General features: G+C 44.3%; 1 protein-coding gene across 6 annotated transcripts in view; it reads right to left on the bottom strand.

The window, feature by feature from the left end:
• The window catches only part of GRIP2 (glutamate receptor interacting protein 2), a 627,309-nt gene that overhangs the window by 392,783 nt on the left and 222,260 nt on the right, over positions 1-12,266 (bottom strand). The window contains exon 1 of one of the 6 annotated variants that reach the window (XM_068253052.1): positions 10,044-10,143. The exons of the other annotated variants lie outside the window; for them this stretch is intronic. Within the exon in view, the coding sequence (XP_068109153.1) occupies positions 10,044-10,080 (37 nt within the window). The 5' untranslated portion in view covers positions 10,081-10,143. Of the gene's footprint in view, positions 1-10,043; positions 10,144-12,266 lie in introns of those variants that run through there. 6 annotated transcript variants of the gene reach the window in all.

The following is a 12,266-nucleotide window of genomic DNA, read 5'->3' as shown; positions in this document are numbered from 1 at the left end:
GGTCCCCCTCTGTGATTGGCTGCCGTCAGAGGGCCTGGGAGCCCTCTGATTGGCTCTAAGGACATCAATCTGGGCTATGACGCTATTCGAGCTCGGTACCGAGCTCGAATAGCGCCGGGTTGCTCGAATAGCTCGAATAGTGAATGGGCTATTCGAGTGTACTCGGATAGCCCATTCGAATAGCTCCAGCTATTCGGAGCTCGAATACCGAGCTCGAATAGCTGAAAAAGAGCTCGAATATTCGAGCTACTCGAATATTCGAGCTCTGCTGAGCACCACTGCCTAGATGTGCATCCCACAAATCTCCATCAACGGCAAGATGCTATCCTATCAATTTGGGCCATCATTTCTAAAGAATGCTTGCAGCACCTTGTTAAATCAATGCCACATAGAATTAAGGCAGTTCTGAAGGCGAAAGGGGGTCAAACACCATATTAGTAATCCTTTCTATTAGTGTAATTTCTGGCACAGATCAGTACTAGTTGGGACACACACACACACACACTCCCTATTCATCACTGGTTGAGCCTCCTTCCTTATGTGTTGGGCAAATCCCCTCCACCATCCCCTAGCTCCAGCATGACTTCATATGCAGCTACCCACATTCACAGAACTAGTGTTTAGGAGGAGACGCGCGCCCTCTACAGTCTGATATTGGAACTGAGTCAGTAATAAGGTATGTTAAGTTTATTAGCAAGGTACGAAACCAACTCCACAGTGTTTCTTCTTGTCTCAGTAAAGAGAGGGTTTCATTTTCAGGAAGCCAAATCTTCTGGAAATGGGCTGCGACTCTTCTCCTTTAAGTCAATGAATGATTCGTCTGCTGTTAAAGCAGCATGTAAAAGAAATCTGTTCCCCCGCTGATAATGGGCTGCAGTTAATTATAAGACGATGAGATAAAAGTATATGGAATTAGACAAAGAAAGAGGAGGGCGGAGGAGTAATGAGCCTTGACGGCGGAGATGAAATATAGGAAGCGACTGCGCAGCGTTCGCACAGATCCTGACTTGCGGGGGTTTTGGGGAAAAAAAGTTCCATGAACAAACTTTGGGTCTGACTTATTAGGACATCACCAGGCTGGAGATCCCTAGTGATCCTTCATAGCTTCCCTGGATTTTTCAATCACTTTCTACTATTAACTAGTAGCTTCGGAAAGGGATGTAGCACCAGAAGGGTGTGGAGCTACAGTTAGGCACTAGGGAAGGGATTTAGAACTGGGGCTGCTAAGCTTAGTCAATAAATATAAAGGAGATATAATAAAAGGGTTTATGGTTAAAGGGAACCTGAGGTGAGAGTGATATGAAGGCTGCCATATTTATTTCCTTTTGAACAATACCAGTTGCCTGGCAGTCCTCCTGATCCTTTGCAGGGGCGTAACAATAAACCCTGCAAGGGATGCATCCGCAGGGGGGTCCAAAGCTGCAGGGGGGGGGGGGTTTGGATTATTTTCTGTGTCCTGAGAGACTGATAATTCAGCTCTTGGCACAGTTGTTCTAATGACTGTATTATTTCTCATTAGTGGCTGAGCAGATGCGAAGTTTTGTAGACAGTCCCTATTCAGTGTGTAACAGGCTCTTGTGTACAGTGACCTGCTCCCAGCCTCTCTACCCCCTTCCCAAGTGCTGAGTACTGTAGTGATGCTGCAGGAGTCTGCAGAGCCAGTTCTGCTCCATCAGAGATGGACAGAGTGAGTGTAATAAGAAGCGGAGGCTGGAAGCACACTCATCTGTCTGTATGTTTCTGTATGCATTTTCTGCACATCATGCGTGTCTCTGTGTGTGAAAATATGCACGTTTTATCACAAAAACTAATGTAATTGATAGAGAAAATGCCTGCAGTGCTTCACTGCTGTGTGTTTTTATCTGCATGTGGAAAACACATTCAAGTGTGCACTAGCCAAATGAATAACATAGGTTCTGATTTTACCTGTGCATAAAGTGTGCGTGTGTGTGTGTGTGTGTGTGTGTGTGTGTGTGTGTGTGTGTGTGGGGGGGGGGGGGGGTTGGCGGGAGGGGGCCCCATCCAAAGTTTTGTAGGGGGGGTCCAGTGATTTCTAGTCATGCCCCTGATCCTGTGTCTCTAACACTTTTAACCATAGACCCTGAACAAGCATATAGCAGATCATATACTCTGACTCAGCTGACTAAGGTTTTACTGGATTAGCCATATGCGGCGGTTCCTCCGTGCTTATGGGCTGGAGGAAGCCCTGGGTAAGTAAAAAAATAAAAAAAACTCCCTGCCATAAGATCTCTGGTTATCTTTAAAGGATTTTAAACTACTTATAACAGTTTATGCAATACTGTAACATTTAACAACGCAAATATGTAACAAAAAACAGCACTGTATAAGTACATGAAGACAACTTCATATCTCTGAAACAAAACTCAAGTTGTTTATAAGGAGGGGACTGTCTATACTGCTAACAGCTGTGCAGAAACCAGAAAAGGATTAAGATGAAATGGGGCACTAGGTAACATTGCACTTTTTTCCCACTGCTGATGGTCACCTGGCTTTTTTTTAGTAAGATTTGGTTTGGGATAGCATCTACCAGGCGCCTAGATTCTCTCCTGGCCGTAGGCAACTGCCTAGGTTTGCCTTGTGGATGATCCAACTTTGGCAGAAACTCTGCTCATCAGTAGAGCCGGCATCCCTAAAAAACCAAACAAACTGAATCCCTATGTACCCCTTTGGAGATGCGCTAGGAGATGACCCCCAGAGAATGTGTACCTATAGGCCCGGTGCTGCAGGAACGCTGCACTGAAAAGTCTCATCACACAGCTGGGTTAACCCTTTCTGCCGCTCCCGCCATTGATGACCCGGGGCTCAGCTGTTACACTCTAAAGTGTTTTGATGGTTTCGGCTTAATCTAACTGAAGGAGATTTTTCAATTAAATCGAGACATTCCCAGGCCCAAAACCAGCAATTTTCTATATTGCGCTACATCCATTACTCTCCGTAAGAGTACAACATGCATTTTCCAGAAGGTCAAGTGACGAATAGCAGAAAGAAAAGTACCTCCTGCCTGGAAAGAGGTTAAGAAGTTCAGAAAAATACACAACACAAGATATTGATTTTTCCTGCACTGGCAACAAAATTAAATATGTTTTATTGACTTAAACTGAAAGTACAAGACTTTCTGATCCATTTTGTATTACTTTTTGAAAGTTAACATGTTTCCAGACCGTTGGTTGGTTATCTTAACATTTTTGGAGGAGCTTCCGCAGTTAAACAGGGGGTTTTAGATAAATGTTCGTGCAAGTGAAGGCAGCCCAGCTGAAGAAGTTAACGGCAGTGTCTGAGTTTTGGACAGGTGATAGGCTCAGCATCACTGCACTGCTATTTTAACCCATTAGCAACTCAAATAGAGGTATCTGGTTTGAGATAAGTGCGCTGCATTTGACTTCAGAATGTCTTGTGCTGTAAATTCTTGGAATGCTTTGATCTCTCTCTACTTGCAGAGAAAAAAAAATATTAGAAACCGAAAACAAGTGCTCTATTTTGGTCTCACACTGCCCCCTAGTGACAAGTGCCGTAAATAAACATTACAGCAGTACTAATTAGAAGCTAGGAAATTACCAAGAAATTTTAAAAAAATTGTGCTAAAATAAATTGGCCTGAGCACTTGCAAGCCTCTAAATAAATTGGCTGCTAAAGGATAAACATCAGAGAGACATTACAGCTCATCAAGGATCAAAAGGAGCCCTCGGCGAAATACCACTATAAAATAGAAGGAAGTAAGACAGCATATTCAACCCTACCAACATGTAACTTTGTTATTGCAAACTGCAGTGCAAGTGTCTTTTATAATCCTCCGTTCCAAGTGCTGCAACTATCCTCCTCCAAACCATCACATCATTTGCAGAAACCCCCTTCTGTATCATACAACAGCATTCTCCAGGGGCATAACTACAGGGGAGCAGCCACTGGGACTACAGAAGGGCCCAGAGCTGTGGGGGAGCCGACTACTACTTCACACCTTTCAATGAAGAGGCCCATTCTTCAGATCAGGTGTTTTTGTGGTTACATGCTATGGGTGTGAAGATAATGATGGCCACACTTGTTGTATGACCCCTGTAAGATGGGCCTCCAGGCTGCAAGGGTCACCAGGATTAGGCAAGGGAAGGGGTGTGAACATTGCTGGAGATTTGTAGTAATGCCATTGGGAACCTCCCCTCTATGAACAGCAGCAGTATAGCAACCTGCTGTCTTTATTCCCCCCCCCCCCCTCCTCCCCCATTCATATGTGCAGCAGAATACCTGTTCTATATGCAGCCTCCCATGGGCAGTAGCTCACATTTTCCATGTGAGTGTCCTTGTATGCGTTATTCATAAGCCAATCATACCCCCACAATGCTCTTTATGTGTATTAGTCCCTCATGCTACATACAGCCCCCCACGTGCAGCAACTTCCCTCCTCAGGCTGGCTTCACACTGTATATCGGCGTCAGCTGTGCGGTGTGGAGGCCTCACCAAAAACAGGCTTTGGGGAATACCGCATTGCTACGCGGTATTCCCCTTCTGGCATACGGCTAAACAGGAAGTGACACTTGCTCGCGGTCACTACCTGCTTCGGGTATACGGAAGTGCAAGCAAGCATATTGTAAAATGATCTTTTCGTGCATCCGTGTCGCAGCACCGCTGCTACCATTATTTTTAAAATCCCTGTGTCACCATAAACTTACATGACTTCCGGTCCGACGCAGGTACGTGCGGTAACGTCATTTTGGAAGCGCGTCAGATTGAGGACTTCCGCCGCCCCACAGATAATATGAAAGCAGCCATAGACTGATTTCCCTGAAGTAGCAGTGTGGTCAATGTTAAAGTTTCCATCCCTGAGCAGCCTCCCAATGCACACAATCCCACCTATGCTATGGCCTGGCCTATGCTGCCGTATCAGAACTCTGGCCCTGCCTGCTAGTGTTGAGCTCGAATTGCACAGAATTGTAATCTTCCATCAAAGTTTGCAATTATGATGCAAAATCGTAATGTGAAATTTCTGTCAAATTTGCGTTAATTACATTTGAGGATAACTGTAATTATGTTGCGTAATTTCGGGATTATGCGTAATTAAAAAAAATGCAAAATTTTATTCTTTGGGAACAAATAACATTTTTTTCTACAAAAAAAAGAACTTGGAATTTTTTTAATTAGTTTTCTCAAAAACTACAAGTAAAATGTATTTTAAACTCAGTAAAATGACATTTTGATGCGGTCCAATTTCTATAAATCCTGAGTTCCGCATGCACATTTTATACATTGTAAAGCAAACCTGTGATCCAGCGCTGGGATCCTCTGGAAGTTTGTGACCGTGCTCTCGCATGAGAATAAGCGCGAACACACTGCACTGGTTCAGGGCACCACATACCTGTGCAGTACCACACTACTGCTCAGGTTCGACATTTTCCACCAAGCCCAAGCGGCTCTGCGCTAGCAAGGCTTCCTGCCCCTGCACAGAGCTGCCACGCTTGTTCATAAGTGGGAGCAAATTTCAAGAGTGCCCCAGTGCTGGATCAGTGGTCTTGAGGAGGACGCGGAAAGCCTCAGGAGCATCCAGAAGCTTCCCTCCACCAAGGTAAGTCAGGAAAGCATTAAGATGAAACTGGGCCCTAGGTTTTTGCCACCTGCTGATGATCATTTGGCTTTTTTAGTAAGATTTGGTCGGGGCTACCATCAACCATGCCCCTAGATTCTCTCTAGGCCCTAGGCAACTGCCTAGAATTGCCTTGTGGATGATCCGGCTCGTATGTGGCTTTCTCTCTTTTTTAAGTCTCGGGTTTGTTTTAAAATGTATAAAATGTGTATGCAGAACTCAGAACTCAATATATTTATTAAAATGTTGCAGCAAAAAGTCATTTTACCAAGTTTAAAAAAACATTTTTTCGGTGAATTTTTTTAAACCATTTCAGCCCGCGGGTTGCTTTCATCTTATGGAGAAGAGGAATTTTCAGCGCTTTTCCTATTTATTCCCAAAATAACTTTATCACTACTTATCACATCAAAATGATCTATATCTTGTTTTTTCCGCCACCAATTACGCTTTCTTTGGGTAGTACATTATATCAAGAATTATTTTATTCTAAATGCATTTTAATGGGAATAATAAGAACAAAATGGAAACAAATTCATTATTACTCAGTTTTCAGCAATTATAACGTTAAAATAAATTGTTCTACTGTGGATAAAACCCACACAATTTATTTGCCCATTTGTCCCCTTTACTGCAACATTTAATTTATATCCCTAGTACAATGTATGGTGACAATATTTTATGTGGAAATAAAGGTGCATTTTTTTAGTTTTACATCCATCACGAATTACAATTGAATAATATTATATTGAATAATAATATACCCTCTTGACATATATATTAAAAAAAAATGTAGTCCCTAAAGTCTGTAGGTGTAATTTTACTATTTGGCCACAAGATGTCTTCGCACATTATTTCCTATTGCGTACAATGAGTATGCTAAATAAGAATTATGCATGCCTGTGTTACTTTGTAATCTCATCTCATTGATCCCGGCGATCATGTGGACCCAGAGGGGAGATTAATAAATGGGAACTTTGTTCCCATTCACTCATCTAACGATCAGTGGCGGGAGCAGCGAAACGAGCGATCGGGAGGGAACAGGGCGGCACCATTTGAGAATGATCACAGTTTTTAAACAAACACAGCGATCATTCTCGCCCGACAAGCACGGCCACCAACCCCCCTGTCACCGGGACCATCGTGATCACAGATTTCTGCCCGCACAATCGCGCACACAGCCTCGCAGACTGCACGGATGTGCGGCTACAGCAGCACCTGCCATGGGTGTGAGACTCACGTCCGTGCGGCAGTAATGGTTAAAAAAAGATTTTCTTAAAAACAAAAAGGTCTTTTTTGAAAAAAATTTTGGGCTAGTCTGCGCAGGTTTCTGGTTCATGCACATGTCTTTTTGCAAGTTATGCAAAAAAAATTTTAGGATGGCTGCGTGTAATTTACAAATGGATTACACAAAATCAAGTTAACCTCAAGTTTTGTATAGTCACAACTGCAACATTTTATGCACAATGTCACGGAAGTGAACGTACATCACAACCGTCTGCAGGTGCGCGGTACTGCCGGTGCTGAAATAAGATAAATGATAGAGTGTGAACTTTGTCTATGAGAAGATCTCTCCTGCAGTGACAGAAGGCTGGCCTGGTAGCTGCCAGGAGGTGGACATAGTGCGATGAATGGAGCGTTACCATCGGGCTGCGCAAGGCTCAGGCTGGCAGAGCAGAACTGCACTTGTATATTAAAGTTATAAATTACTTGATTCAGCGAAGGCCTGGCTACTGTATGCCTGAGTGTGCTGCTGGCTGTCTATGATTCCTGATAAACGCCCTGCGCTCCTGCGAATCACACCGTAAACATTGCTTTAAATAATGACAGGTTTACAGAAAGTGCCTGGAATTATGAAATTGCTTGGCCGTATGCAGCTGTTATATACGGTACAGCAGCGGCAGTGCAGTGCGCATTGTAAATCGCTTTAATGCAAATGTTATTTACTCTATGAAGGCTACTCTCGCCGTGATGGAAGACACTCATCGCAGGGCAACACAGCTGATGGAGGCCAATGCTTAGAGTGATCCTGTAAGTGAGAGGGATATGGTGGCTGCCATGCTTAGTTTCTTTTAAAGTGGACCTGAACTCTTGCACAGGATAGAAGATAAACAGAGAAATTCACCCTGTATGAATTTAGAGAGTGTGGCCTGTCTAATCCCCCCTCATTTGTGACTAATCACCACTGTCATTTGATATCTCAACTGTGTCAGCTCACGAATATCCTCTGCCATGGCAGATCAGCTGCCAAAGCTAATTTGTAAGCACAGGATGTCAATGGGCTCGATTCACAAAGCGGTGCAAAGTGTTTGCACGCCTGTGAAAAGCCCTTTATCACGCCTAAACTCAGTTTAGGCGTGATAAGAAGAAACTCGCGCGATCTCCCGCGCGCAAAGTTTTGCACGCGTAGCGTACCGCGCTGCACGCGCAGTGTACCATGCTTAGCGCGCAGCGTCCATTGAGCCCTATGGGACTTTGCGCGCGCAGCACGGTGCGCTACGCGCGCAAAACCTTGCGCGCGGGAGCTTCGCGCGAAGAGCAGCACAAATCGGTGATAACTCAGCTTTGCACGGCTTATCACGCCTAAAGTCTTTTAGGCGTGATAACTGAGTTATCACCGCTTTGTGAATCAGGGCCAATGTGTCTGCTTCCATGAAAGCAGAAAGTAGGCACACTGCAGATTTATTGCAGGATTTGTATCAGCTGTAAGACCTCTTGCACACTACAAGAGATTCCGATTCTGATTTGATAAGTTCCAGGGAAAATCAGAATCGTGAATCGGATTTGCAGTGTGCAGGGGGCCTAACAAACACATGTTCTCCTTTAAAGTGAATGGGAACCCGTTTTAAAAAAAAAAAGTCAGATACTCACCTAAGGAGAGGGAGGCTCTGGGTCCCATAGAGGATCCCCTCTCCTCTCCCGGTCCCCGCTGTTGTCCTGGCTCCCCCATAGCGGTATTCAACTGTTTCGTCAAATACCGATGTCTCCCGGCCGAAGGGAGGCTTCCGAAATGCTTCGGGAGCCCGAGTGCTCCCGAAGACGGTCCGCTCTACACTGCGCATGCGCCCTCTATGACGCATTTGGGTGTGTGCCGCCTGTCTTCGGGAGGACTCGGCTCCCGAAGTCCCCTCGGCGGGGGATGAGAACGGGGGAGCCAGCGCAGCACCGAGGGCACCGGGAGAGGAGAGGGAAGGCTCATTAGGACCGAGCCTTCCCTCTCCTTAGGTGAGTATCTGACTTTTTTTTATTTACATCGGAATTCCCATTAGCTTTAAAGAATGTTGCTTATCTTTTAGAGCAGAGAGGAAGCTCTGAGTTCAGGTCCGCTTTAAAGGGCAACTGAAGCAAGAGGGATAGGGAGGCAACCATATTTATTTCCTTTTAAGCAATACCAGTTGCCTGGCTATACTTCGTGTCCTCTGCCTCTAATACTTTTAGCCATAGACCCTGAACAAGCATTCAGCAGATCAGGCGTTTCTGACATTATTGTCAGATCTGAAAGATTAGCTTCATGCTTGTTTCTGGCATTATTCAGACACCACTGCATCCTAATAGACCAGCAGGACTGCCAGGCAACTGGTATTGTATGAAAGGAAATAAATATGGCAGCCTCCATATATTTCTCACTTCAGTTGCCCTTTAAGCAATTCCAGTTGCTTGGCATCCTGCTGATCTTTTGGCTTCGGTAGCGTCTTCATTGCATATGGGAAACAATCATGTGGTCAGTGTGTTCAAACACCTGATATGCATGCTCAGTGTGGGTCAGAGGCGTAAAGTATTAAGGCAGTCATACATCATACTGCAGATTCGACCAAGAGACAAATCTCTCTCTAAATCAAATCTGATCAGCGAGAGAGATCTGTCAGCTGCCCAGTGCCCATACACCACAGGCCAATTCCCGATCAATTTTATGCTGAAATTGATCTGAAATCGGGCTGGTGATGCCACATCCGACCGCCTCGCCGCCCCGACACTTTCCCCTAATGACGGGAACACGGGGAAGTACGCACAGCATCTATTGCAAGGAAGGCCGTATATCTGCGCCCCTGTGTGATTACTAAAGTCCTGCGAGGCATAGATATAGCGCCGCAGACGGCAAAAGTGGTTAAGCAAAATATTTAGAACATTTTAACAGTGCTTTTTCACCTACATTTTGAAACTTTTGAAATTTCAGTGCTCTAAAGTTATTTTAATCCGAAGATGAAACGCTATATCCTAGGAGACAACTCAGGAGACAAAAGTTAATTGAATAAGGCCTATTATGTGTTTTTATGCCAATTGGCTTCAAGTCATTTGGAGAAAATGTGTTTTGCATGCATGCCCATACATTTTCGCACATAGGCTCATCTGTGCAAAATGTGTTTGCTCATACAGATAGACCACCATGCATTTGGAGGAAATGTGTTTTCTTATGCCCGTATATCCTTGCAAATATTGTGATCCATGTGAAAATTACCTTTTTGTGAAAATGATGGTGAAACAACAACGGCCATATTTGTTCATCACTGCTTACTGCTGCACTACAGGTTGTTTTCTCTCTCCACTTATTTAACCAGGGGGTGGACCAATCAGATGTGGCCATATGACCTGAAAAGTAGTACACAAGACAGATAACATTTAAATTGCCCTGTTGTCCTGTTGGACTCAAAGCGTTAGAGCTGCAGCCACTAGGAGGCGCTCAGTAGGCCGTAGCAGTGTTAGGAAGTCTAGCCCAAGGACTCCTTACTGAATAGGTGCTGGCTTACTGAACAGGAAGAGCCGAACAAAGGGTGCCAGACCATATTTCCCTCCACCTCTGTATTATGACAGAAATGCGGATGGTCAATGAGATGCAAATAATTTCAGGTTGATGCAAATTTATGCAGCTTGCAAACGGACTAATCAAAATTTACCTCAGCAGAACATGGTTGGTTAATTTTCAAGCTGCATAAATGTTCATACAAAATTTCCATAATGGTGTATCAACTCAATTATGTGCATCTCATGACCATCCCTGGGTAGAAAGAAACCAACTGTTAGAGAAGGCGGAGTTTGGAGTTCAAAGTAAGTGCTGGTAAGCAACTGTAAGATCATGGTTTTCCAACAGGAAACTACTGAGGTACTCAAGATTATAAACCTTGGTTTAGGTACAATTGTTTTCCTAGACCTCCTACAGTAGCTGCTGAGCTTATTTATATCTCTGTAGAAACACCTGATCAAGTAGTACAAGCACTGGTTATTGCCTGCCTTACTGTCTGTGCTATTGGCTGTAATCTCCTCAGACAGATTCAGACTGTGCCCTCCACTTTGCAGTCTGAACTGTGGAGATGGTGGAATCTGGGCATCATCAAGAGCAACATCCACTGAGCTGGAAACTCAGAGGGCCCATTTCCACTTGTGAGGTGTGAATCGCCGCGGGAAAAATTTGCATGCGGATACGAATTTCGCATGCGGGTGTATGCGAATTCTCATGAATGACGCTGTATGCAAATTTAACCATGGCAGTGCCTGTTTGCTTTTCAAATGATTCCATGCGAATTCGTGTGCGAATTCACATGAAAATTCGCATACACCCACATGGCGGTATGCGAATTCTGATGGCTCTGCCATGCGAATTTTACAAACGGACGAAAACGCTCAGAAATCCTGACAAGTGGAAACAGTCCCATCCACTTGTATTGGCTATGCGAATTTGCATGCAGCAAACGCATGCAAATTCGCGATAGTGGAAATGGGCTGATACACTTCACTCTCATTTCTAATTTCAAGACATAATTTATTTTAGCTGCAGAAATCTCTTTTTAATTCTTCTATTTACTAACACATTATATGGTGTGTTAAAATAGCAGGGACAGCCATACTATCCCAGGAAAAAAATGTATTGTACTGTCCACATTTTAATGTGAGTGAATTTTATGTAATAAATAAAGAGGAAACGTATTCAAGCCTTTTCCATCTTTACTGCCTCTGACTGAAGCCAATCCTGATGTCATTTCCTCCTTTACTCTTTTTTTTTTCTCCTAGAAACTGCATTATCATATCCAGCTTGCTTTGTAAACACATGTGAGTACATCATAGATTGTATTTCACCAGCTTCTGCAGAGGGGTGAGGTATGTTTCCCTTCTTAGCCTCAGCCTGTCACACTGAACAACCCTCAGCCATTCAGTGAGGAGCAGGAATTCATTACATCAGACACATTCATGATTATACTCAGGGCCGGGCCGAGGCTGAAGAGGCTCCAGCCTCAGGGCGCAGTGTAGGAGGGGGCGCACAATTCATTCAGCTGTCATTCCCACTTGTGTTTGAAGCACAAAGAAATAAGAAAAGGGCATACATAGCAGTGACTGCTAGCCAGATAACTAGAGATTAAGGTGTTGGGGATGTTGAGGGCCCTGGGGCGCCCCTTAGTCTAATAGCAATTAGTGTGTAACGGCTGGGGTGGGAGGGATGGAGGGGCGCACTTTGCTGTCTCAGCCTTGGGTGCTGAAGGACCTTGTCCCGGCTCTCCCTGGATAAGTATCTATTGTTATATGAAGGAATCAAGACACGCTGGAAAAGCAATTCTACACAATGATGGAGTTCTTGTAAGAAATATGTATGCATCAAGGGGTACCTCCAGATCATATTGCTCACATTAGAGGGAGATTGGCCAACACAGTCTCTAGGAAAGTGGCACATGCTATCATAATGTTGACAGAT

This window comes from Hyperolius riggenbachi, chromosome 9 (assembly GCF_040937935.1).
Source record: "Hyperolius riggenbachi isolate aHypRig1 chromosome 9, aHypRig1.pri, whole genome shotgun sequence".
NCBI lineage: Eukaryota > Metazoa > Chordata > Amphibia > Anura > Hyperoliidae > Hyperolius > Hyperolius riggenbachi.
The sequence above is the reverse complement of the archived record's forward strand: the minus strand, read 5'-3'. Positions and strand labels throughout refer to the sequence as shown.